Below are 27,770 nucleotides of genomic sequence, written 5' to 3'. Positions count from 1 at the left end.
AGTTATTAATTAGACAGACATAACTGGTGCTTTATTGCATGCCAGTATTGCAGCCATCAGTGTAAATATTCTGTGAATTCATTCCACTAAATGGTTCTTGTAACTTAAAACAAACAATATAAATGCAAACAAAGGGTCTACAGACAACCTTGCATCCACTGAGCATTCACATTCATGCATTGTTCATTTCCATTTGCTACAACTGCCACTCTTTTCACTGCACACAACTAGAGCATTATGTTTGTTTTCTACAGAAGCAGTAAAGTGTTTTAGGGTAATGATAAGTAACCTTCCTCCAAGGGGAATGGATGTAAGCTACAACAGCTCTGGTTGCATCAGCACAAGCATCTAACACCTTTAATTGCTAGGCTTCAACATCATGTTTAATGGGACATCATTATTTATGACAAATGTTTTCATGTGCTAATAGACTCCATGGAGAGTTAAAGATTTTGTCATATAAACAGCTTGGTTCGGTGAAAAGTGCTGATTGGTCTCAAAAGGACTGAACAAAGAATCATTACATCATAAGAAAGCCAAGAGGACACTGGCGATCAGGGGCTGAATTCACTACGAATTCTCTAAATAGTTCCTAGCTAGGAAGTTTTCAAGGGTTTTAAACCTATTCACAAAACTAAGATCAAGTTTTACTGAGGAGTTGAGGAAAATTATGTGTTTTAGTGTTTCAGCCATAGAAATACATCAATAAAACAATATGTCAGGTTACATTTAGCTCAGGAAAGTCATTCACTGCCCATAGCTTGTCCGTAACAGTGCACATTTTGTCTCTCCCTAATCAAACACACCTTATTCAACTAACCTGATTCAGATGGCCTTATTCGGGTCATCAGCTCATTAGTAGAGACTCCAAGACCTGAAATAGTACTAAGATCACATTACAAAAAATGTAAATATATTGTTAAATAAATTCACTAAATGATCAATACATTATTTTTATTTAAGCATGGCAACTCCATCATGTCAACATTAAAGGGGATGTCCTGACAACTCCATGGGATTAGAGTGAAGTTCAGGTGAAGTTCACACTTCTCGGGATCTGAGTGGGAAATCAAAAAAAGGTGTTTGAGAGATCAACAATATCTTGCAAGGTATCAAGAAGAAAATTAAGCAGACAGGTTAGGCTGTTCAATGCACCACAAGCAGACATCAAAATACTTTAAAGCTAAAGCAGTTTTTTACTATGTTTGATTTACCTAGGAGCCAAATTTACACCCAGGAAATTGTTTGGGAAAATGTTGAAAGAAATATGCCTAACCCTCAAGCTCTCTAGCTCTTATCACAAGGACTGTTAAGAAGCACTAGAGCGGTTTCTCCAAACACTCGAGACTATGCTTTGCTCATGTTTATGTTCATTTTAACAAAGTTGGTCTAAGGATCTTTAGGTTTTAGTCCCTCCAAACTCGTCCTTGATCACATGATTGAATCTATTAAGTTATTCTGAGATATTAAGGCCCAGTTCCACAAACAGGGCTTAGATTAAGCCAGGATTAGGCCTTAGTACAATTAGGGCAATTAAGTAGCTTTTATAAATGTGACTTAGAAAAAAAAAAAAAAAAAAAAACATTACTGGTGTGCATCTTGAGACAAAACAATGGCTCTGACATATTTCATATGTCTGTGCAAATTGCTTTCAGTTAAAGCAGCTCAAACATGCATTTTAGTCTGGGATTAGGCTTAAGCCTTGTCTGTGAAACCAGGGGTCAGTGACTTGCCCTCTCATCTCTTACACAGGGCAAGATGATATTGCACTGTTTGATACCAGTTCTATGCTGTTCTGTACCAGGTAGAACCACGATCATATGCCATGATATTGATGTGGGTGAATATTCCTGGTTAAACAGCATCCATATAGGGTGAACCCTACAAAAAGGGCATTTATGAAGGCAGAAGTTCATGTTGAGTAACAGATTAACTTTCTAACTGTGTCTGACTGGCTGACAAAAGCCTTGATAACTTTGCATCTGGCCAAGTCTGAGTTTGCAAAAGCTGTGATAACCTGATTAATCAAGATTGTGTAAGATATATCAATGCAAAAGTGGATGAGATCCTGAAGTTTCTGAATCCTTGTAAACATGAGTTGCACCGACTCCTCAGAATGGCTGGTTATTATTTCTCCGCTAATTGACCCACTCAATATCTCTAGGAAATTTTGTTAGAATACTGAAAGCCAGCATGCTTTTTCTTCTTTTCTTTTCTTTTCTTTTCTTTTCTTTTCTTTTCTTGATGTGAAGGCCAAGTTAACCCATCCAAGTTAAGGCTGTATGATATTGGAAAAAACTGACATTGCGATATTTTGTTTTTCTGCAATATATATTGCGATATGGAAAAAAAAAAAAAAAAAAAAAAAACAATGACTTGATCATTCTAGGATGATTGGGGTGATTTTGTAGGTGAGTGAATACGCATATAAAATAATGCAAGCAAATTACAAGCATGGATAATAAATATAATAGAACAAAGATACAAATGAAATAAATTGTGCTTTATATTTTTCAGGTAATCTAACAGTATTCAGGTACAGAAATTGAATAATCAAATGTAAAATAACACTGCATAGTCTTCACTGTATAATATAATTATTCTGTGTTAAAACTACACAAGTGATTTTTATATTTGTCTTTTGTTGTTAGATGAACATTCATGACACAGAAAGCAGCAGGAATATTAGGCTGCTGTCACTTTAAGACCGAATGCGCGGATCCACAATACTGTTACACATTCGGTTTTCTTTCTCAATTGTTTAGTTCACCTAAGCAATAAGCAACCGTGTTTACGAGGATACTCAATGTTTTACGTGGATTTTTTTTTTTTTTTTTTTTTTTTGCATGTATGTCCATTCAGGCACAAATAGATGTGGAAGAGAACGGCATTTGGTGTTCACGTGCATCTGCACGGCTCTCTCTCTGTGTGTGTGTGTGTGCACGTACAGAAAACAGCCGCACGTTCAGAATAGAGTTCTCTTTCGCGTCTTTGTGCACTTAAATGGTTTAAAAATCAGAATGTTTAAACTGACAGGACCTAAACCACGTTCAAATGATAAACTTTCATCGTGTGATGGTCAAACTTTGCAATTAATCAGAGAATCACGTGTGTTTTGAACCGTGTTGTCTGGTCCGTATGGATTAACAATCCCTATACGTGACATCGCACATCCTGTGATGTGAATATTGTGGATGCGCACATAGTGATTTCGATGTTAAAATGATAAATTGTGCAGCCCTAAGTTAGGGGGCACACACATTAGGAGTAGTGAACACACACACAGCCATTTTGCTGTGGCGCCTGGGGAGCGACTGGGGGTTAGATGCCTTGCCACCTCAGTCATTTCCTGCTGGTATTAAGAATCGAACCTGCAACCTTGAGCCACTAGTCTGACTTTCTAACCATTAGGCCACGACTACCCCTACGATGACTAGGGCTAAATCTAGACAAAAAATATTATTAAAATCTGCAGCTAGCCAGATGCTAGTGTGTTTCTTTTGTTAGCATCCAGGACACAAGATTTCAATGTGTCCTGCATGGAGGACTAAGCTCACAAGTTACTGTTATGACCCCAGAGAGGAGGATGAGGGTAATGATTCTGTATAGGAGGGTCAAATCAAAAAAAATTTAATAGACATTTCCCAGTGCAACATGGCCCAAGCTAAGATGGATCTGCAACCACTGTTGAAATTTTGATGATAGTCCAAGTTTGATGCCTACTCTATGCCCAGAACTGATGGAGAGGATAGAACAGTCCTAATACATCACTACGTTGGAGCTGGGTAAGGGGTACTGGCAGTTGCCCCTTGATTGATTCCTTTAAGACACTGCTAGGACTCTACAGCAGAGGTCTTCAACCTAGGGGTTGCACAGATTAGTCAACTTGTCGACTTTAATGCTCTGCCATGACGCTTTAAGCTTGATGTCGACTAGTTGCTGATCATGTGATTTTGATAACGACAGAGCCACCTTGCAGACCTTCATACTGTTCTGACTTTGTGTGCTATATCTTTTCTAACTGATTTTTCTAACTGATTGGACTTATGGTTTTCTTACAGTTATTAATTACAAAACTTCCAAAAATCAAAAATCTTTGAAGTCCACTTTTACGCTCTGTTTCCATCGGTTAAAATTACAAATTAATGCATACTCTGAGAGATATGTTTGTTTATACCATCTGGATGCTCAATATTGATCAGTGAATGCATGTTTTAAACAGTTTATTGTTCGGGTAAGTTAATTGCCGTTCTAAACTAATGTGCTGCTACATTGTAACATGCACACACATACTGACAGTAGCTCGCAGATCGTGTGCACAGAAACATTCAGGAGCGCAGAAAATTTCTGTGATTTATAAAAACAACAGATTATAAATTTAAAAGTGCCAGCATATATTTCTTTCTGTTTTTGAACTAAAACCCACAGCTTCACTAGTCAATAGACAATTGCACAGTCATTTCACTCATGCAATTGCTCTCTCACTGATGCATTCAAATAAATGTAATCTTACTGTGCTACTGTCACAGAATCAGTTACACCCTCAACACCAGACCTCTCAGCTCCACCCACTCGGTCCCAATCACCTGAATTCTAATTCAGGTTTTAATTTAGAATGAGCAGAAAACTGTAAGAAATATAATGACCCATAGACAAAATAACTGAAGAAAATTAGCTGTTTTAGGAGCAATAGCCTTGTGGGCAGCATTCTGTCAAATGCCGCAGCTCTGCATAAGGCGACCCGAGTTCGAGTCTCGGCTCGAGGTTCAGGCTTCTCAAAACAACATCAAAGTTTGTTCACAAGCTTTATCCTCTAGTTGCAAATTGGGGCATGTGGCAAAGCATTCCCATCTCTTGTGTTTTTACTAATGACGTCATCAGAGATTAATTGACGATGTCGACTCGACTTTAATCAAATAACAGTCAACTTTAAAAAATCTGAGGTTGTTCAACCCCTTATTTAACCCAGCTTCTGGGAACCCACTGTCCTGGAGAGTTTAGCTCCAAACCTAATCAAACACACCTAAACCAGCTAATCAAGCTATCAAGCTCTCTCTCACCTTTGGTTTTTGCAATTGTACATTTTGTATACTGTACTGTAGGGTACAAAGGGGCTACAGGTGCACAGGGGTAAAACACACATTAGATGGCACACACTCTCAGAAAAGTACAAAAGCTGTCACTAGGGCGATACCCTTTCAAAAGGTACATCTTTGTACCTTACTTGCCCCTAAAGGGTGCATATTAGTAACATAAAGGTATTGGTCCCTAAAGTGTACATATTTGTACCTAAATGGTATTAGTAACTTTTTGAAAGAGTACCACCCCAGTAACAGCTTTTGTACTTTTTTTTTTCGGAGAGATCAAGATCACAGCAACACAAAGTTGATTCTGGACTAATTTGATCAAATATATATTTTTTATAACTTAGCTGAAGTGGTATTTTTGAGCCAGTATTAATGTACATTGTATTATGCAAAACTCATTACTTTAGTTAAAGTATTTGTTTCAATACTGGTTGTCTTTTACCCTGAGAGAGGGGTGAAAGGCCCCTCTTGTCACCTCATACAGTTATATGTCCCACAGAATTTAGCTCCAGCCTGCTTCAGCACACCTGCCTGGAAGTTTCTAGTAATCCTGAAGATCCTGTTTGACGCTCTGCAGGACTGGACACTCATGTGTAATTGGGCACAGTCTTTTTTTAGCCATTTTGGTGGGTTCAGTGTTTCACAGTCTCCAGGACAGGTTTGAGAAGCACTGCTCTAGACAATAAAACTGTGTACTGTATACTCACATCATTCCATATTCCCCTCTATTAGATGCAGTGTAAGTAGTTTGAGTGCCATTGTGACCTGTGAAATTGCCCTTCGCATTTACAATATACAGTATAAGTTTGACCTCATATCACAGCTTGATTTGGTGTCTAACAGGAGCAGATTAGATATGCCATACGTCCTAAACAGGTCTTACTTTTTCTGCCACTCATCAAAACAGAAATAAAGAAAGCTACAGGCACACAATGGTCAGTACTGCTTCTATTGTGAGGACCCGACACACACTGAGAGCTGTTAGCCTAAACACAGTTGGGATTGTTTGACACTGTTAATGAAACATAACATCTTTCCCCTCATAAATGTATAAAATGAACTTGAAAATATTATTCCAATATATATATATATATATATATATATATATATATATATATATAATTATTCAGGAATAGAATGCATTACATTTGAATATTCTTCACGTTAATGCAATGTATATTGTAAACTTTGGTGAAGTTAATGCCTTTTTAATGTAAATGCTTAACACACTGCAATGAGTGCATTACTAATTAAATGTCATGCTGGTTAGTTGGTTCTTTCTTTTTTAAAAGGCAAAAACAGGCAGAAAACAGGAACTATGAAGAGCTTAATACTAATTGTGATTATAATGATTAAACATCACTCTTGTCCATGATCAATCATTTAAGCTCATGTTGTGAAATTTGTCTTGTTTTTACTGTAAGTGCACAGTTACCATGGCCATGCATCAAAATATATTGTACCCTGTTTTCTTCTAAGTAACATCTATCTATCTTTTAACATATCTTCCAAGCATCATTACTACAGTTTTACTGTTCTTACATTTTCAAACAGAGCAAATGGAGCAGATGGTGTCACTCACAAATATGATCACAATATACATGTTAGACACCATATCTTTTTATTTAAAACAAACAAACAAACAAACAAACAAAAAACAGCTGTTACACGCCATCTAATGTTCTGTAAGGAGGTGCTTAAAAAAAGAACTCTTTCATTTAGAGACACATTATCTCATTTACATTTGCATGAAAGTGTAAGTGATCATTTCTCTTCTGGGAACAGATTTAAGTATGCCGATGAAGGTTCAAATATTTTCTGTGTCAAAATGTATTTTGCTGACAGTCTGAACCATCGATAAAACATTGCATATATAAGTGGATTCATACAGGAATTCATGCATACAATCCAGTCCATTACATTAATTAACAGCGTGTCATTTTCATCATGCCCAACAGAAAGAGAAGTTAAATAGTATGGCATCCAGCAAAGAAGATAAACCAGTACTACAATCCCTAAGGTTCTTGCAGCCTTTTTTTCTGATTTGGCCTTTTTGTCTGTGACTGAATTTAAATGCTTCGCTTGATAGTTTGCTACAAAGCAGATTTTCACATATAAAGGAATAATTATACAACAAGGTGCCACTAAACAAACGAAAGCATCTAGCATTACATTTTCAAACTTTACAGAAAGTATGCATTCTCCAATACATGTGTGGTTCCTCTCTGGATACAGTAAAAACTCATACAACAGATAAAAATTATATATGAAGGACAATAACCAGTTTACAACAATAGAAACAACAGCTCTGTTATTATTGACCTTCATTGGATATCGCAAAGGGTCATTCACAGCAATGTATCGATCCACTGATATAATAATCATATTACCAAGAGACGCTGTGAGAACTACATAAAGAATAAGAGGAAATATTAAGCAAAATATTTCTCCAAAGTACCAGCATGGCTCAATCAGTTTCATTCCCTGCACTGGCATGAGAATCAGTCCTACGATCAGATCAGCCACTGCCAGAGAGAGGATCAGCACATTGGTGGGAGTGTGGAGCTGCTTGAAGTGTGAGATGGAGATGATCACCAAAAGGTTCAGAAACACAGTGAACACTGATGTTACAGCAATGAAAATGTACACAATAATGTACTCCACTTCAGGTCGGATACTCTTGGAACAAGACAAATTGTTGTTTGGAAAGCAGTATTGGATGGTTTGATTATCTGCGTTTGTCACTCCCCAGTTAGACATTTCCATGATGGATCTATTTTGGAGAGCAGACTCTGTGTGAGAATGCTTGCCCCTAATATGACTCAGTTTTATACTTACAGAAACTCAGTGACCACCTCATTTTACCATGATGTTTGAATATTCAGCTATCAACCCACCCACTAGTTCAATATTCATAGACCTATCAGATCTAATCTGTAATTCTAATGAACCTTTCATAAAAGACTTTTATATGGTTATATACTGTACATAATACTAATTAAAGATGAAAGTTGGATTTCTTAAAAAAAATATTATCCCAGTATAAGACTATATTAGTATACCAACACATCTATTCACTGACTGATGTAACTCTGTGAAACGTCTTGCAACAGATGATATACTGTCAGCTCTATTAATGACACTTCTATCTTTGTTAATTGATAATCTGAGTTGACAATTGTTTTTTGTTGTTGTTAAAGAGACAGGAAGGTAAATATAACCAGTGTTGGGGAAGGTTACAAGTAATGCATTTTAATATTGTGTTTCTGCCTTAAAAATAAATAACACAGCCAGCCCATGCCATCTCCTCTGCTCCCTGGTTATCTGATGTTCTCCACGTGCATCGTTCTAAACTCGGCTGTAGAGAGGAAGTGGCGCAAATCGAAGGATCCTACTGAACATGGTGTATATCAGTCCCTCCTCTCTTCCTTCACTGCTAATGCCTCTACTGCGAAAATGACTCTTGCATGCTTCTCAAAACCTTCTCTTCTCTTCCCTCCTCCCCCTCCTTCATCAACCCTAACAGCTGACGATTTTGCCACATTCTTCACAAATCACAAGCATCAGCGGACAATTCTCCACACCACAAATCGACTTGCACATCTTAACAGCTAACGCATACATTCCTCCCTCCTTCTCTCCGCTCTTGGAGCAGAAGTCTTCAAGCTCATCCTTTCCACTCACCCTCTGTCCGCTTGATCCAATACCCACTCGTATCCTTCACGCCATTTTTTTCTTCTGTTGTACCTGCACTCACTCATATCATCAACACCTCTCTTCACACTGATACCTTTCCCACAGCATTTAAGAAGGCTTGGGTAACCCCACTGCTTAAGAGACCCACAGACCGGTATCCCTTCTTCCATTCATTGCTAAAACACTTGAATGAGTCGTCTTCAACCAAGTCTCTACCTTTCTTACACAGAACAATCTCCTGGACAACAACCAGTTTGGTTTCAAAAGCAGCCACTCAACTGAGACTGCTCTGCTCTCGGTTATTGAAGCTCTGAGACTGGCAAGAGCAGCTTGCAAATCCTCAGTACTCATCCTGCTTGATCTGTCTGCTGCTTTTGACACAGTTAACCACTAGATCCTCCTGTCAATCCTCAAGACAAAGGGCATCTCAGGAACTGACCTCCAGTGGTTCATGTCTTACCTCTTACATAGATCCTTCAGGTTGTCGTGTTGGTGTGAGGTGTGTTGGAAATCTCAAAAGTGAAGACCAGGAGACTTGGATGTATCTTCAGCAGATTCTTTATTGAGAACACGTGCTGTCGGTAGCTGCAGTCATCAAGTCTAACTAAGGCAGTGTACATTGTAGTTTATATACATTCAAAGGGGAGGGACACATACAGTAGAGGTAGAAACAATCTAAACAAAGCATGCAAATGCAGTCCAGGAATCAGCCCGTTCCTGGTATTTCCGGAGTGTCAGCTATTCAACTGTATGCTGCAGCTGACTGACAAAATCTTTCTGTGTACTCACTTACAGTCTCATCCTTCTTCTGTACACAACTAGTGATCTTTGACCAGTCCACCTTTGGTCCAACAAGGTTCTGTAACACTCTCAGAACTCCTTCTCTCAATTCGCCTTTACTGGAATGCTGAAACTCAGAATTATTTACAGCACTTTCAAAATCATTGAATTCTGACTCTCAAGATTTGTGACATTAGCTGACTTCAGCTAGGGACATATCATAGAGCTTCATTTTTCTGGACAACTCTGTCCTAAACTCAGAAAAAGTTCTATGCACTGATGGCAAATTCTCAGCAAGTCTTTCTATGGCTTCAGGACCTAGAGAGGTACTGACTGCTTGTAACTGCAGTATGGGGGTTGCAGATGGAACTGCGTCAACCCCTTTTACCCTACTCTGGGCCTTTTGTCTCGCTCCACACACTTTAACTGCATTTACATCTTTATCCATCAATCCAGTATTGCTATTATCCTCTAGTCTACAGAAAGACTGTAAGTCAGGATAGCTTTCATCTGACTGTTGGTCTTTTGAGTCACATTTGGTTGAGGCTTTGTTAAGGCCCACCTTTTTCATGAGACAGGACACTCGAGTGTGCAACTGTTGGTTTTGTTCTTTTAACTTAGCAATACACAGAACTTGTTCTTGTGCAATGGATAGAGTAAATTCTCTGTGGCAGCAGATAATGCCCTTCATATTTTTCTTCCGAATACAAGCATCAAGTACCTTTTTTGCATTCTTCAATGGACCAAACTTTTTCTGGATGAATACCAAATTTCTTTGTCAATTCTAGTCTGACTGACTCGGTCACTATGGATTCCATGTACTTTCCTAACAATGATTTGAATTCACTGTCTGTCTATAAAGGGTTAGCTAGTCCACCTTTCTCAGATGTTGGAATTAGTCTGGCATTCTTTCTCAACATTTTGTAGTGTCTTTCTGGCACAACAGTACACTTTCAACACTTCCCTGGCAAGCAGAGGACAACCAATAACTTCTCTGACAAAGCAGAGGGTAACCTAGTGGCTAATACACATGTTTTCAACCTTCTCTGGTGAGCAGAGGATTAACCACCTTCCCTGGTAAAGCAGAGGATAAATCTTCCCTATCTTTACAGAAGATAAACCTTCTCTAGCAATGTAGAGGATAACCACTTCTGTTAAACAACCTTCCCTGACTATACAGAGGATGAACCACTTCTCTGGCAAAGCAGAGGATGAAATACTGTTAACACACTGTACCTGTTGTTAACCTTCCCTGGTTGAACAGAAGATGAATCATCTCTGACCACACAGAGGATAAACCTTCTCTAGCTACGTAGAGGATGACTAGCCTGTTAACCAACCTTCCTTGATTAGACAGAGGATAAACCAACTTCCCTGACTAGACAGAGGATGAACCACTTCTCTGGCAAAGCAGAGGATAAACCAACTTCCCTGGCAAAGCATAGGACAACACAAATTATTAGCACTTTACGCTAATTCCCAGCCAAAACAAAGGTTAACCAATTCTTCTCTGCCGAAACAGAGGGTAATGTTAATCTTCCCTGCCTGAACAGAGGATAACCACTTTTCCCCTGCCGAAACAGAGGATAACCAATATTAGCACATAATACTAATCTTCCCTGCCTGAACAGAGGATAACCTTCATCTCTAAAAGAACATTTTTTTTAGAGGATAACTTAGTTAACCAAACCCTACGGCTGTCTGTTAACTCTTCTCTGACGGCGCAGAGGATAACAAATTTGTACTGGTTTTAAAGGTTCTTTTGGATAGAGTGGGACTCACCAACCCTTGGTTGTATAGAAAAATTCAGTCTGGAACGAAGTCAGATCTTTATTGAGCTTGAAGTTTCAATCTGGATTCAGGTGAGGAGCTCTATCCGGGTCACGGCACCAAAACTGTTGGAAATCTCAGAAGCGAAGACCTGGAGACTTGGATGTATCTTCAGCAGATTCTTTATTGAGAACACGTGCTGTCGGTAGCTGCAGTCATCAAGTCTAACTAAGGCAGTGTACATTGTAGTTTATATACATTCAAGGGGGAGGGATACATACAGTAGATGTGGAAACAATCTAAACAAAGCATGCAAATGCAGTGCAGGAATCAGCCTGTGTCACGGTTCATGGATTCACTTACTCACCCTCGTGTGTTGTTGTGTGTGTGTGTGTGTGTGTGTGTGTGTGTGTGTGTGTGTTGGGTGTGAGTGAATGATTGTGTGGGCGTCACCCATTATGGTCTGATTGCGATCTGTTGCCAGCCGTGTCTTGTTAGTGGTTGTTATATATTGTGCATGTCTTTATGTGTCTTTGTCAGTTCGTTGCAGGCTGTTCCCGGTGTCGTGTTCTCTGTGTGTTTCTTCCTGGTTTTTGGATTCTGGACTTTCGTCGTGTGCCCTGTTTTCTGGGTTGGATTATCCTTGTTCTCTGATACCCGCTGTAGCCCTGCGCCACCCAGTGCCTCGCCACTCTGCACGCCACAGCCTCTGCCTCGACTGACCCTTGGAGTGAAGTTATTGTACAGCATTTTCCTGTCAATAAATATTGTCATTCTTGCACTTGGATCCTCTGTCTGTGTTCATTCCCTGACAGAACGAACTGACCACTTATGGATCCAGCAAGGTCGTCGGATCTTCAGGAGTATTTGAGCAGGAGTGCTCAACGGATGGATCATCAGGACGAGCAAGTGGTGGCCACTGCTCGTGCCGTTCAGGCGTTGGTGGCGCAGGTGGCTGAGTTATCTACCCAGGTTCAACATCTTTCATCTTCCACTGCGCCAGCTCCACCGTCTGTTCCCCACCCATCCGCCAACGTCAGCAGTCAACAAGAGCCGCGTATTCCTGCACCAGAGAGGTATGCTGGAGAACCAGAGGTTTGTAGAGCCTTTCTAACGAAGTGCTCTATTTATTTCTCTTTGCAACCTAACACGTTTTCTTCTGAGGAATCTAAAGTCGCGTTGGTCATGACGCTTCTGACGGGACGCGCAGCGTTGTGGGGAACAGCGGTGTGGGAGAACAAACATCAGTGCTGCTCCTCATTCCACACCCTGTCGCAGGAGATGAGACGGGTCTTCGACCGTTCGGTGGCGGGACGGGAGGCCGCGCGCAAACTCGCGGATCTGCGGCAGGGAATCCAACCAGTGTCTGATTACGCCATCAAATTCCGCACCCTGGCAGCGGAATGCAAGTGGAACGAGGAGGCGCAGTGGGATATGTTCCTGCATGGGTTGGCCGACCGTGTTCAGCAGGAGATTTACCAGCTGGATCTACCCACCAGTCTCGACGGTCTCATTGAGCTCGCGCTGCGGGTGGACGCTCGCTTGCAAGAACGCGCGGCGCGTAAGAGGCCCGTAGCGCGCTTCGAGGAAATGGAGGAGAGCGGTGCCAGCGGAGTTAACACGGTCGGTCCCCCGTTCGATCCTGAACCCATGCAGGTGGGTAGAGCTCGGCTCTCCCGGGAGGAGAGATTACACCGGAGAGAGATGGGACTGTGTTTGTACTGTGGAGGGGCGGGGCATTTTCTTAGGGAGTGTCCCGTAAAAGGCAGAGCCCGACAGTAGTACCGAGGTTATTGTCGGGTGGTCTTTCCTTGGATAAATCCTCATCTGCGACACTCCTCCCGGTGAGACTACAGTGGGTATCGGGGCATCACACCTGCCAGGCTCTGGTCGACTCGGGGGCGGAGGGCAGCATCATGGACTATGATCTGGTCACGCGTTTGCACATACCCATTCACCCTTTGGAACATGCCATAACTGTCATCGCCCTTAATGGACAGAAGCTACCCACCATCACACACGCCACGGAGCCCTTAACCGTCATCACTTCCGGTAATCACACTGAACAGTTGCCATTTTTTATTTCTAGATCTACTACTCATCCGGTCGTCTTGGGTCATCCGTGGTTGCTCAAACACAAGCCCAGGATCGAGTGGGGTCAGGGGTCCGTGGCAGAATGGAGCAACCAGTGTCATGCGTCTTGTTTGTTGTCTGCCTGTTCTTCTGTGTCTCGTTCTGTGTTACAGGAGTCGTCGGTGAATCTGTCAAACGTGCCAGAGGAGTACCTTGACCTGAAGGAAGTGTTCAGTAAGTCCCGGGCTGCTTCTCTTCCTCCGCATCGTCCCTACGACTGTGCCATAGACTTAGTACCAGGGTCTTCTCCGCCTAAAGGCAAGTTATATTCACTTTCTAATCCTGAAAGGGAGGTCATGGAGAAATACATTTCTGATTCTCTGGCAGCTGGGATCATCCGCCCTTCCTCGTCTCCCGCGGGGGCGGGTTTTTTTTTCGTGGGTAAGAAGGACGGGTCGCTGCGGCCGTGCATTGATTACAGAGGACTGAACAACATCACGGTAAAGAATACTTATCCTTTGCCGTTGATGTCTTCTGCCTTTGAACGGCTGCAGGGCGCGTCTCTTTTCACGAAATTGGACCTGCGCAACGCTTATCATTTGGTTCGCATTAGGGAGGGGGATGAGTGGAAGACGGCATTTAACACCCCTAGAGGGCACTTTGAATACTTGGTTATGCCTTTCGGCCTTTCCAACTCGCCCGCCGTGTTTCAAGCACTCGTTAATGACGTGTTGAGAGACATGATCGATCAGTTCATTTATGTCTACCTGGACGACATATTGATATTTTCTTCTTCTCTCCAGGAACATGTGCAACACGTCAGACGAGTGCTCCAGAGGCTGCTAGAGAATGGGCTTTTTGTCAAGGCGGAGAAGTGCGTTTTTCATGCACAGTCAGTTCCATTTTTAGGGTATATCGTGTCGTCTGAGGGGGTGCGCATGGATCCTGACAAGGTTAAGGCTGTGGTGGATTGGCCAATCCCAGATTCCCGTAAGGCCCTGCAGAGGTTTTTGGGATTCGCCAATTTTTACCGGCGTTTTATTCGCAACTTCAGCCAACTAGCCGCTCCTCTGACCGCCTTAACCTCCACCGCAACGGCGTTCAGGTGGTCTAATACAGCTGAGGCTGCATTTTCCAATCTGAAGAGCCGCTTTGTTTCGGCTCCCATTCTTGTCGCCCCTGATCCTTCACGTCAGTTTGTGGTGGAGGTTGATGCTTCAGAGGTGGGGGTAGGGGCAGTTCTTTCCCAGCGCGCCGCCACGGACGATAAGATGCATCCTTGCGCGTTTTTTTCTCATCGCTTATCCGCCGCCGAACGGAATTACGACATTGGTAACAGGGAGCTGCTGGCGGTCAAATTAGCTTTGGAAGAATGGCGTCACTGGTTGGAGGGGTCGGGGGTACCTTTCATCGTCTGGACCGATCATAAGAATTTAGAATACATCAGATCCGCTAAAAGACTAAACTCTAGGCAGGCTCGGTGGGCTCTGTTTTTCGGTCGTTTCGATTTTTCTCTATCATATCGTCCCGGGTCTAAGAACATCAAGCCCGATGCTTCATCTCGTATTTTTGATCGTTCCGAGCGCCCGTCCACTCCCGAGTGTATTTTACCTGAGAGACTCATTGTCTCTTCACTCACATGGGAGGTCGAGTCGAAGGTCCACACGGCCTTAGAAGGGGTAACGCCTCCGCCCGGGTGCCCACCGAGTCGATTATTTGTACCAAAGAGGTTACGTCCAGACGTTATCCGATGGGGCCATGATTCCAATCTGGCTTGTCATCCAGGGGTTAGTCGTACCATGTTTTTGGTTAAGCAACGATTCTGGTGGCCCTGCATGGCTCGCGATGTTCGCAATTTTGTTTTGGCTTGCTCTGTCTGCGCTCGTGGTAAGATTTCTAATCGTTCCCCAGATGGGCTTCTTCAACCGCTGTCTGTCCCTTCAAGACCCTGGTCCCACATAGCGCTAGATTTCGTAACAGGCCTCCCTCCTTCACAGGGCAATACGGTTATTTTGACCGTAGTGGACCGGTTCTCGAAGGCGGCACATTTCATCCCCTTGCCCAAATTACCCTCTGCCAAGGAGACAGCGGTTACTGTCATTAATCACGTCTTTCGTATTCATGGCCTCCCGGTAGACGTGGTTTCTGACAGGGGATCCCAGTTTACCTCCAGATTCTGGAAGGAGTTTTGCAGATTACTGGGAGCGACTGTTAGTTTGTCATCTGGGTTCCATCCCCAGAGTAACGGGCAAGCTGAGAGAGCCAACCAGGATTTGGGGAGAACGTTGCGATGTCGGGTAGCTCAGAATCCTTCATCCTGGAGTCAGCAGCTTCCTTGGGTGGAGTACGCGCACAACTCGTTACCAGTGTCGGCTACGGGCCTGTCGCCTTTCCAGTGTAGTCTAGGTTACCAGCCACCTATCTTTCCTAGTCTGGAATCCGAAGTCGCGGTCCCCTCCGCTCACGCCTTCGTCCAGAGGTGTCGTCACACGTGGAGAAGAGCCCGAGAGACTCTTATTCAGGTGGGAGCGCGCACCAAGGCCCAGGCCGATCGCCACCGGCTGAAGCCTCCCGTATACGTCGTCGGACAAAAAGTGTGGCTTTCTTCCAGGAACATTCCGCTCCGCTCCGTATGTAATAAGTTGGCACCTAAATTCATTGGCCCGTTTACTGTCACCAAGATTCTTAGTCCGGTGACAGTCCGCCTCAAATTCCCCCCAGCGTACCGTAGAATTCACCCCGTATTCCACGTATCTAAAATCAAACCTGTTTTTCATGCTAACATTAATCCGCCGGTTCCGGTTCCCCCCCCGCCGCGTCTCGTAGATGGGGAACCCGTTTATTCGGTTCGTCGTATTTTGGACGCTAGGCGAAGGGGACGCGGATTCCAGTACTTGGTGGACTGGGAGGGTTACGGTCCGGAGGAGAGGAGTTGGGTTCCTGCCAGGGACATCCTGGATCACTCTCTTATTGATGATTACTATCAACAGGTAGGCTCTCCTGGGAGCGCCAGGAGGCGCTCATAGGAGAGGGGGTACTGTCACGGTTCATGGATTCACTTACTCACCCTCGTGTGTTGTTGTGTGTGTGTGTGTGTGTGTGTGTGTGTGTGTGTGTGTGTTGGGTGTGAGTGAATGATTGTGTGGGCGTCACCCATTATGGTCTGATTGCGATCTGTTGCCAGCCGTGTCTTGTTAGTGGTTGTTATATATTGTGCATGTCTTTATGTGTCTTTGTCAGTTCGTTGCAGGCTGTTCCCGGTGTCGTGTTCTCTGTGTGTTTCTTCCTGGTTTTTGGATTCTGGACTTTCGTCGTGTGCCCTGTTTTCTGGGTTGGATTATCCTTGTTCTCTGATACCCGCTGTAGCCCTGCGCCACCCAGTGCCTCGCCACTCTGCACGCCACAGCCTCTGCCTCGACTGACCCTTGGAGTGAAGTTATTGTACAGCATTTTCCTGTCAATAAATATTGTCATTCTTGCACTTGGATCCTCTGTCTGTGTTCATTCCCTGACAGCCTGTTCCCGGCATTTTCCCAGCCCTGATCTAATCAGCATAACAGTGTCCTTCAAATGCATAGGTGCTAAAGAGGCACAAAATCACTTTCATGGACCTTTACCCTGACTGTTCAAAGCTGGTAGAATGACCTGCCCATCTCAACCCGAGCTACTGAGTCTTTAGCAATTTTCAAAAAACTGCTGAAAATGCATCTTTTTCGGCAACACTTAACCAGGCTTCATTCAGTCAATCTGCTATTTTTGTTTTGTGCAGGTGTCATAGGTAGCATAATTTCACAAAGCTATAAAGTCAGACCATGCAGTTTTTTTCTGTAAATCTTGAAATTATACAGTCTAATTTAAATCAAAAACAACTGCTCGTGCTCAAAATACAGTGGTGCCTGTATACCAAATGGCTACACATATTTTTTTGTTTAAGGCCAATTTGGCCTGTTTTAGAACAAATAAACAACAAATTAAAATAAATAAATAAAATAAAATAAATAAAACTTTATTTTAAAAATCTAATAAAGTCTTTTAGCAGTAAAAACAAATGCAGTTTTCAAAGAGCAGTGTGTTTTTTCTTGCAAAGTATTTTTTCCCATCCGGCCCTCAACCTAAAATGAGTATGACAACCCTGGTCTAAGCCATCGCTGGATAAGTTCAAGTTGTCACTGGTTAAGCCCAGCTCCAAGTCATCACTGGTTAAGACCATTACAAAGTCTTTATTGCCCAGCTCCAGGTATCGTTCGTCATGGATGGCTCCTCTGGGCTCCCTCGTCCCTCCAGCTCCACCTTGTTCCATGGTCGATCTGGCTCTGCCTTGGACTTCCGAGTCAGCATTTGCGCCTTGACCCTCCACCAATTTCCAATTGTCCAATTCTGATTTCCATTATCCAATTCTGATTTAGAATATTATTTAGAATATGATTTAATAAATAATCACAGAAGGCTGATGGCTCAAAGACTAGTAAAGAGTGCCAGTTCTCTAAACAATTACCATTCAGAAATCACATACATAATAAATGTGTAGCATATACTGTAACTCACATTTATAACATAATTTACAACATTTAAAATAATAATAATAATAATAATAATACCATAATTACTATAGTTTGTTTTTGATGACAGTAAATGCAAGGCATTTTGCACAGGTCTGCACTACAGTTGACCAGTGGAAACAAAGACTAGAAACCAAGAGCATGGTCGATTTCATTTCGAATTTGACGTGCTTTCTAGATTCGAGGCATGTCAGTTACATTGAAAATGTGTATCTGTCACACATAAGCTGTTTGTGTAGTCTTAGTATCACTTTCATGGACTTTTAGTTAGTATTCATTGGTTCCTGTTTACCTTTGTTCAACTCCCACTACTCGTTTGTCATCATGGTAACTAATATGATTTGTTTTTCTGTTCAGTTGTGTTCACCTTATTATCGTCTGTATATGTTCCTGTGTTTTCAGTGTTCATTGTCCAGTTTCGTTAATGCGTTGAGGAGTTTATCCAGTGTTATAGTACCTGTGAATTATCTTGTTTGTGTTCCCTACAACCTGTGGCAGTATCTGACGTAAAGTGAGGCATGCTTATAACTGGATTCATTTCTGAAATTTCTCAAATAGACAGACCCACTGCTGAGTTTAAATATAAACTCTCTTTATCTTATGTCATGGTAAACAAAGTGTTTAGTAAGGGTGTAACGGGACACTTGTTTGTACTTGAAAATGTTCGGTACAGTCTTTTGGTTCGGTACGCTTATACTGTGCGGAGGGTTTTGGTCCAGTAATTAATATCTCTGTTTTTTTGTCCAGTGATTGAAATTCCAGAATCTGCTCCAGAGAGTGAAATCCCAGAGTCCATTCCAGTGAGAAAAATTCCCCATCCGTTCCAATGAGAGAAAGTCCCAAGTCCGTTCCAGTGAGAGAAATTCCCCAGTCCGTTCCAGTGTGCGAAATTCCAGGCCTGCCCTTCCTGTCTGCCCTGGTGGGATCGAAGAGGTGGTCCTTACATTTATGTTGCTGCTGTTATGTGTGTTTGCGTCACTCACACAGCCACTCCAGCCCTTGACCAGAGTCCAGTGATGGCTCCAGCCCCTGAGTCTGCTCCAGACTCCACTTTAGCCCCTGAGACCAGCCCAGAGAGTGCAGCACTGACCATCATAACTACGGCTATTTTGTGTGTGTGGGCTGCACACACAGCCAGAGTTCCTCCGAAATTTTTTTTTGGTAAGCCAAGGAGGCTGTCCCAGAGCTGTCTTCTCTCCCTGGGTGCTTCTCAAATGGAAGGCTGCATCCTACAAAGGCTGCATATGTCGGCTGCCACGTCATCAAATGTCGCTGAAGGCCGTCTCAATCAGAAGTATCCTTGAAAGGCAGCTTTTGTTTCGCATCCTCCGTTTAGCTGAATTTGAAAGATGCATGGGATGTATCCTTCGCGACCTTCAATCACCCACAATCCTTTGTACACCTTTCAATTCACGAAAACAATTGACAGAAAACGAGTCGGTATTGAGCTTGTCTGAATTTATTATGAAATGTAAGACAAAAATAATGTTTTCAGACATGAAAGCATAGATGTTATCTTTTGTTTTGGTGTAAATTACTCACTTAACAATAAACCGCCATTAATGTAAGCCACTGGGAGACTATAGACGGCTGTGATTCATTGTATTGCATTAATAGAAAGCCAGATAATATAAAGATTTGTAATAAAGTATTTTTCCAAAATTAAGTTTAGTATTTATTTAGCAATTAATTAACTATTTAGCAATATAAAAAAAACAACATTTAACAATTTTATAATTAATTCAAAGAAGAATTTGCACAAACATAAACATAACTTGTAATTGTCACAATTGTGTTGCTGCAGCAGGGATTAGGCAGAAACGGACTTCTACAAATGGTGTATTTATTAAACAAGGAATCAGAACAGCTCATACACATTAAACAAAGGTTAACAACAAGAACGGACCAGGAGTGCAAGGAGTGAGTCCAACATAAAGGGAGTGCTAACGATGATGAACAGGTGCAGGGAATGCAGGAAGAGCGGGAAAGCAGATGAGGGAAGTGAGTTCAGGTGAGGAACAGGGAGGATCATGGGAAACGGAGTTCAGGACAGGCGTGACTGTAACAGTAATCAATACATCACACTCTCCCCTACAGGAAAAACACAAAAGTCCATTTCAACTCACACAAACACTTTTAAGGAAAAATTGCAAAAAGAATGATTCGAATTCTCTGCTAAAATGTTTCAAAAAACTTTTCCAAAGTGTTCACTCAATTTTTTTTTATATGCCTTTCAAATGTCCCGTTGGCCTAGAAACAGTCCAGTTTGTGTATGTGTATGCAAAACTCTACTGTTTTGTTCTTTCACAGTCCGTCAGAATAATTAGCGTGTATGTGTGTGCAACAGTTCATAGTCTTTCACCAGTTCTTTCACAGACCATAGGAACAATTAGTATGTGTTATTGCAATTTCAGTTTCAGTTCATGCTTAAAAACAAACAGAAGGTGGTCTCAGGTTGGGAAACACCACTGGCACCCAAGGCATTACAGTAGGTGTCCACATGTTAGAAAACCTTGGATCACATTCAGGATCAGTTACTTGGACTTTGTAACAGGTACGTGCGCCTAGACTAGCATACGTGCATCATACGTAGGGCCCTATCATACACCAGGCGCAATGCCAGGCAGGCCAGGCGTGACGCAAGTGTTTTTTTTTTAGTTTCAGCCCAATGCAGTTATCATTTTCACGTCCTGCGCCATGCTGTTTAAATAGCAAATGTATTTGCACCTATTTTTGCACTCATGGGTGTGCTGGTCTGAAAACGAGGTGTGTTCGGGTGCATTGTTGGCTCGTTACTATTTTGAGGCAACTGAAATAGACTGCAATATTTGATTTGTTATTTAAAAAGCGCGTTAGTAATATGCACCTATATGCGGGTGCACAAAGCACGTACACTCTGCTTATTACACACGCAGGGACGCGCAGCAGCACACAAACATGCTAAATATTAAAAATAAAAGGATTACAATGTAAAAGATTATTATTGTGTGCAAGATAAAAATGCTTTGGTGGAATCCGGCTTGTCCCGTAGATGGTCTGCTCACGTGCTATAACCTCGCGCACGAGCAGATCCGTTTTCTCACTAGAGAAGCATTTAGTTTTTTTGCTTGCAAATTCCGCCATGTAAATATCAAATCCGTCATGGCGCGAGTGCAACTGGCTTTTAAAGGAAATTAGAGAGATGAGACTCTGATTGGTTCATTGCACGTTACGCCCAAAACACACCCATGACTCATTAAGAGAATAGGGACAACCCTTTTAGACCATGCGCCGGGCGCGCCAATCATTTTTCCCATCCTTAAATTAGCAAAAGTGGATTTGGACACATGACGCATTTGCGCCATGCACTTTAGACCATGCGCTTAGATCGTTAAAAAAGGCCCCGTGAACTTTTTTGGTGGTCGTCGTTGCCTCACTGAATGATGATATTAAATCTCCCCAGGTCTGTCACTTGACTCCACTGTTTCGACTGGCTCCTTCACAGTAAGCATTCACGTGCACTCACTGGATTGTTTTCCATTTGCCTTTCAAGCAGTTCAGATCTGTTCTCCTACACAGGTACATTAGCAGGTATTGGAAGATCTTGTCCAGCCTCAGCTGAAGGTAACTGCTCTAGTTCAAGCTGTAGTAATGCAGATATCTGATGCATTCTGATGAGCAGGCAACTCAGGGGGAGCAGGTTGTATTGATGCTTTCTTCAAAAACTGTGCTTCTCTGCTCTATTCTTTTGACTAGCCCCAACTCAGCAGCTGTCTCTCAGCTTAGAACGTTACTGACAGTTCCTCCCGCTACCACATACACGGTAATAGCATACTTTTTACATTTATCTGTCTAGTATTATGTTTGAGTAAAGGAGCCGAGCTCTTGGGTGAAGCTTTTCATATGTCAGTGTTCATTATGCTAATGTCATTCAAACACGCATGCATATAGACTACACACGTATATGCATGCTGTCACCATTTTCACAGATTCACGTTTTTGAGGTTTACATGGAAAAAAAACTTGCACTTGCAGTTTTAAAAAAACTTGCACTTTGAAACCTATTTCAAAGTTTGTGTTCTAAGACCACCATAACGTCATTGTCGTGTAAATTAATGGCCAGAACGCCATTAAAAGTTTTCTGTTTTCAGTTGGAAAAGGTGTCGTGTACGTGGCCCCTAAGTTAATAACTTATGATTTTTACAAATCATAATCAAATCAATCAAAAACTTACTTAAGCTGGACAATAACTTTTTTCTAGAGCTGCTGTACAGCCAAAACAACCTTTGTTGCATTAATTTCCTATTGTCACTGTAAAGCTGCTTTGAAACAATCTCTGTTGTGTGTGTCCTGTTTTACCACACCTGCCACATACATTCTCTGTATCCTTTCTTCTTTCTCACTGCCTCTTTTGTGTGTCTCTTTCATCCAGGGGGCTACCTCTTACACGCTGCTCATTGACTGACCCTCCTGCTGGCTGATCTGCTGCGCAACATCATCAGTCTGCCACGTCATCTGCATCGCCATTTCCAGGGTAAGTGCTGTCATTAGCTGCATTCTTTATAAAGCTCTTTATCCTGAATTCCGACTACAAGTCTGTCTCTTATATGTTCGTTTCGACTTGCACTAAATTCACAGTTCCTAGAGGGCTCTGATGTAGCACTTAGCCTTTTCTTCGGGCTTCTGCACTCTCTGGTGGAAACATGCCTGCTCATGTATCATGTTCTCTTTCGGCAAAAAATATTAATCAAATTTTCCAAGCAACGTCAAGCACTTTCCTTTGCCGAGAAGGTGAGCGATTCGAAAATGTTCTGTTTCAGTGCCCATAGAATGTAATAAAGTGCTAATCTGTACCTCTTTATCTTCTTTGCTCAGTTTTGTTGCAGACCTGTAGTGCACAAACCTGGCCACTCTGCTGGACGATCAAAGTTCAAACTTTCTGGCGGATTCAATTTCGACATATTGCTCTTCTCTTGTTTTTACACTTCCGACACCATGTCTAGTATACATTTACAAGGAGGCATTAATCATCTCTTGAGATTTATTGAAGAGCCCCAGAGACCAGTTAGTATTCAGTATTCTGTATTCAGTTAGTTTACATCAGGAACACTCTTACTCACTTCTGTGTGTAACTTGTCCATACAGTACTCCTTAAGTCCCCCTAGTGGGCTGGATAGTACAACACATCCTTCAGGTAATTTACATTACCCTGACACATTTTACCCAATCCATCCTAATGTTTATTTTGGTCAAGAGATATGTGTGATCGAGACCTAATCAGATTATACCCCTGATAAAAGACCCCCACATTTTTAAGCCTCCCAGTAGTAGGCTTTCAACTAAATGAAAAGGACAAGCAGAAACATAATGATCACAAGATCACAAGTTTATTTATCAAAAAGACACTATTAAAACATTGAGCTCAACATTCGTAAGAAAAGACACTTTACGCTTAAAAGTCAACCACTTGGCTTAAACCAAGCTAGCATTCAGTGGCACTGGTAGCAGAGGTGGCCAAAATACCTTGCTTATGGGGCCCCCAAAAGACGAGTCTTCAATTACTATACAATGTGCTTCAATGCTACAACCAGCCCATTGGCTTTGGTTTAGTCAGACCAAATGAACCGGCCACCCCTATACGCAAAAAAAAAAAAAAAAAGATAATAATAACAACAGTAACAATAATAACAATAACGACAATAATGAATAACAATACAAAAAAAGAAGCAACAGATCACAAAAAAAAAAAAAAGAAATAGCACACCCACAAAAAAAAAAAAAAAAAAAAGAATTACTACAGGTGGATAGTTTCTTTGATGTTATATCGTTACACCAAACATTTCATACAGCTCAAATCATGAACCAAGAGTGAAAAAAAGTAATACATTTAAACAATCCAAACCGACCAAAAAACAACAAAATTATACGTTAACTACTTTAAACCAACACAACATAATACACCATAAGAAAGGAGAAAAAAAAAGAAACTCAAAAAAAAAGAATCACCCAAAATAAACCATAAATTCTCAGTTTCTTAACTGAGCAATATCAATGTATAGTAAGACAAAGAAATAATACCCAACAAACCCCAATAACAAAATTCAAACAAACACCTAAACCAAATCAACTAACAATGAAACCAAATAATACAAATAAGAATAATACAATAAACAAACCAAGCAACAACAACAACAACAACAACAAAAAATAAATAAACTTCAATCCCACTCAAATACACACACACACACACACACACACACACACACACACGCACACACACTTTAACAAGACACACACAAAAAACAAACAACACAAATCAACAATGTACTGGCTCAAACGACCACCAGCTGGCAGCGGAACAAAAGGCCACAGTCTTGCATCTCCAAGGCAAGCGATGTACAGACAATAACAGACTGAAGGCGTTCAAAGCAACAGTGCGCAAGCAACACTCCGACGTCCCAAAACTGGAGCAGGCAAATTTGAAATGAGCTCATTTTGTGCATAAAAAAAATGTAAAATTTCTCCATTTAAACATTTGTGTTATCTATGTTCTATTGTGAATAAAACATTGGCTCATGTGATTTGAAAGTCTTTTAGTTTTCATTTTGTTCAAATTTAAAAAACGTCCCAACATTTCCGGAATTCGGGTTGTAATATGTACACAATGTCACCCAGGACCAGCCCCCAAATCTCACAATGAGGACTCTGGCTCTATAAAGAGGTTCTGGGTGATTTCTGGGCTTCAGGCAGTGGAGGTAAACCCATCATACAAGGCCTAAGAAGTGAACTCAATCCTACCACCGAGATCACATTCCCATCACCTGAGAAAAAGAGTCTGAATAATAAAGACAAGCCAACAAACTGCGAAGACTCTGGCAAGATCTTTAGTACGTATTGTCAGTTGGCCCTCCACTCTAGAATCCACAAGAATAGAGGGGGAGCATAAAGCCCCACCACGTCTTTACACTTTACCATGTCTATGTTCTATTGTGAATAAAATATTGGCTCATGTGATTTGAAAGTCTTTTAGTTTTCATTTTATTCAAATTTAAAAAATGTCCCAACATTTCCGGAATTCGGGTTGTAGTACCTAAATGGTATTAGCAACTTAGTAACACAAAGTTGATTCTGGGCTAATTTGATCTAATATAGTTTTTATAACTATATATATATATATATATATATTTTTTTTTTTTTTTTTTTGAACAAGTATTAATGTAAATTGTATTATGCTAAACTTATTACTTTGGCTATTTGTTTCAATAGCATTTGTTTCAATACTGGTTGTCTTTTACCCTGAGAGTGAGGTAAAAGGCCCATTTTGTCACCGCATACAGTTATATGTCCCACAGAATTTAACTTCAACCTGCTCTATTACACCTGCCTGGAAGTTTCTAGTATTCCTGAAGAGCAGATTCAGGTGTGTGTTTGACACTTTGCAGGACAGTGGCCCTCCAGGACAGGTTTAGACAATAAAACTGTGTACTGTATACTCACACTGCATCTAAAACATAATAGAGGGGAATATGGAATGATCTAAGTAGGAGTTTGAGTGCTGTTGCAACCCGTGACAGCACCCTCCGCATTTACAATATATATGTTTGACCTCATATCACAGCTTGATTTGGTGTGTAATTTGAAGCAGATTAGATATGCCATACGTGCCACAGGCCTTATTTTTTTCTGCCACATCAAAACAGAAATAAAGAAAGCTACAGGCACACTGGGTTCCCTCTTATTCCAGCAAAAATCATCATTATTGCTTCTATTGTGAGGACCCGACACATCACTGAGAGCTGTTAGCCTAAACACAGCTGGGATTGTTTAACTGTTAATGAATCACAACATCATCTCCCTCATAAATTTATAAAATGAAACTGAAAATATTGTTCCAAAATATATTTTTTATTATTCAGGAACTGAAGCACTACATATCAAAGGAAACTGTAATTATGAAAAAATTCTGCAAGTTCAAAATTAAATATACTTTAAATAATGCCATGCATAATGTAAACTTTGAAGTAAATGCATTTTAAAAAGGTACATGCTTAACACACTGTAGAAATACAAAATGAGTGTATTACTAATTGAATGTCATACTGCTTAATTGGTTCATTTTTTTTTTTTTTTTTGTAAGGCAAAAACAGGCATAAAACAGGAGATATGAAGAGCTTAATGATTAAACATCACTCTTGTCCATCATCAATCATTTAAACTCATGTTGAGAAATTTGTCTCAATTGTTTTACTGTAAGTGCACCGTTACCATGGCCATGCATCAAAATATATTGCACATTGCTTTCTTCTAATAAAGTACATTTCTTTAATTTAAACTAAAGATTATCTTTGTAATAACTACTTTAGTGTGACAAATATTCAATTTTCTTTTTACATCTATCTTCCAAGCATCATTACTACAGTTTTGCTGTTTTTACATTTTCAAACAGAGCAAATGGAGCAGATAGTGTCACTCACAAATATAATCACAATATACATGTTAGACACCATAATTAAAAAAAAAAAAAAAAATCTAATGTTCTACAAGGAGGTGCTTAAAACAAGAACTCTATTTCATTTAGAGACACATTATCTCATTTACATTTGCATGAGAGTGTAAGTGATCATTTCTCTTCTGGGAACAGATTTAAGTATGCCGATGAAGGTTCAAATATTTTCAGCGTCAAAATGTATTTTGCTGACAGTCTGAACCATCGATAAAACATTGCATATATAAGTGGATTCATACAGGAATTCATGCATACAATCCAATACATTACATTAACTATAAGAGAGTCATTTTCATTATGCCCAAGAGAAAGAGAAATTAAATAGTATGGCATCCAGCAAAGAAGATAAACCAGTACTACAATCCCTAAGGTTCTTGCAGCCTTTTTTTTCTGATTTGGCCTTTTTGTCTGTGACTGAATTTAAATGCTTCGCTTGCCGTTTTGCTACAAAGCAGATTTTCACATATAAAGAAACAATTACCCAACAAGGTGCCACTAAACAAACAAAAGCATCTAGTATTATATTTTCCATCTTAACAGAAATTATGCATTCTCCAATACATGTGTGGTTCCTCTCTGGATACAGTAAAAACTCATACAAAAGATAAAAATTATATATGAAAGAGAATAACCAGTTTACAACAATAGAAACAACAACTCTGCTATTATTGACTTTCATTGGATATCGCAAAGGGTCATTCACAGCAATGTATCGATCCACAGATATAATAATCAAATTACCAAGAGATGCTGTGACAACCACATAAAAAATAAGAAGAAATATTGAGCAAAATATTTCTCCAAAGTACCAGCATGGCTCAATCAGTTTCATTCCCTGCACTGGCATGAGAATCAGTCCTACGATCAGATCAGCCACTGCTAGAGAGAGGATCAGCACATTGGTGGGAGTGTGGAGCTGCTTGAAGTGTGAGATGGAGATGATCACCAACAGGTTCAGAAACACAGTGAACACTGATGTTACAGCAATGAAAATGTACACAGCAATGTACTCCACTTCAGGTCGGATACTTCTGGTACAAGACAAATTGTTGTTTGGAAAGCAGTATTGGATGGTTTGATTGTCCATGTTTGTCACTCCCCAGTTAGACATTTCCATGATAGATCTATCTTGGAGAGTAGACTCTGTGTGAGGATGCCTGCCCCTAATATGACTCAGTTTTATACTCACGGAAGCTCAGCAGCCGCCTCATTTTACCATGATGTTTGAATATTCAGCTATTAGCCTACCCGCTAGTTCAATATTCATAGACAGCTTAGATCTAATCTAATCTATATTCTAATAAACCTTTCATAAAAGAC

General features: G+C 41.0%; 1 protein-coding gene, 1 long non-coding RNA gene and 1 pseudogene across 3 annotated transcripts in view; 1 reads left to right on the top strand and 2 right to left on the bottom strand.

Moving 5' to 3' along the window:
- Positions 1 to 24,525, top strand: part of LOC127524398 (uncharacterized) — a 30,929-nt gene extending 6,404 nt beyond the window's left edge. The window contains exons 2-3 of one of the 2 annotated variants that reach the window (XR_007933041.1): positions 18,713 to 22,735; positions 22,820 to 24,525. This is a non-coding gene — a long non-coding RNA (uncharacterized LOC127524398). Of the gene's footprint in view, positions 1 to 18,712 lie in introns of both variants that reach the window. The other variant, XR_007933042.1, reaches the window with a different exon arrangement.
- On the bottom strand, positions 6,793 to 7,953 carry LOC127524392 (trace amine-associated receptor 13c-like). The gene has a single exon (XM_051915836.1). It carries the CDS (start codon positions 7,851 to 7,853, stop codon positions 6,852 to 6,854), a length of 1,002 nt encoding a protein of 333 aa, XP_051771796.1. The 5' UTR covers positions 7,854 to 7,953; the 3' UTR covers positions 6,793 to 6,851.
- Positions 24,526 to 25,759: 1,234 nt separating the features above from the next.
- Positions 25,760 to 27,561, bottom strand: LOC127524395 (trace amine-associated receptor 7c-like; annotated as a pseudogene).
- Between the last annotated feature and the right edge of the window lie 209 nt (positions 27,562 to 27,770).

This window comes from Ctenopharyngodon idella, chromosome 13, assembly GCF_019924925.1.
Source record: "Ctenopharyngodon idella isolate HZGC_01 chromosome 13, HZGC01, whole genome shotgun sequence".
Taxonomy (NCBI): domain Eukaryota; kingdom Metazoa; phylum Chordata; class Actinopteri; order Cypriniformes; family Xenocyprididae; genus Ctenopharyngodon; species Ctenopharyngodon idella.
This window is presented reverse-complemented; position numbering and strand designations above follow the sequence as displayed.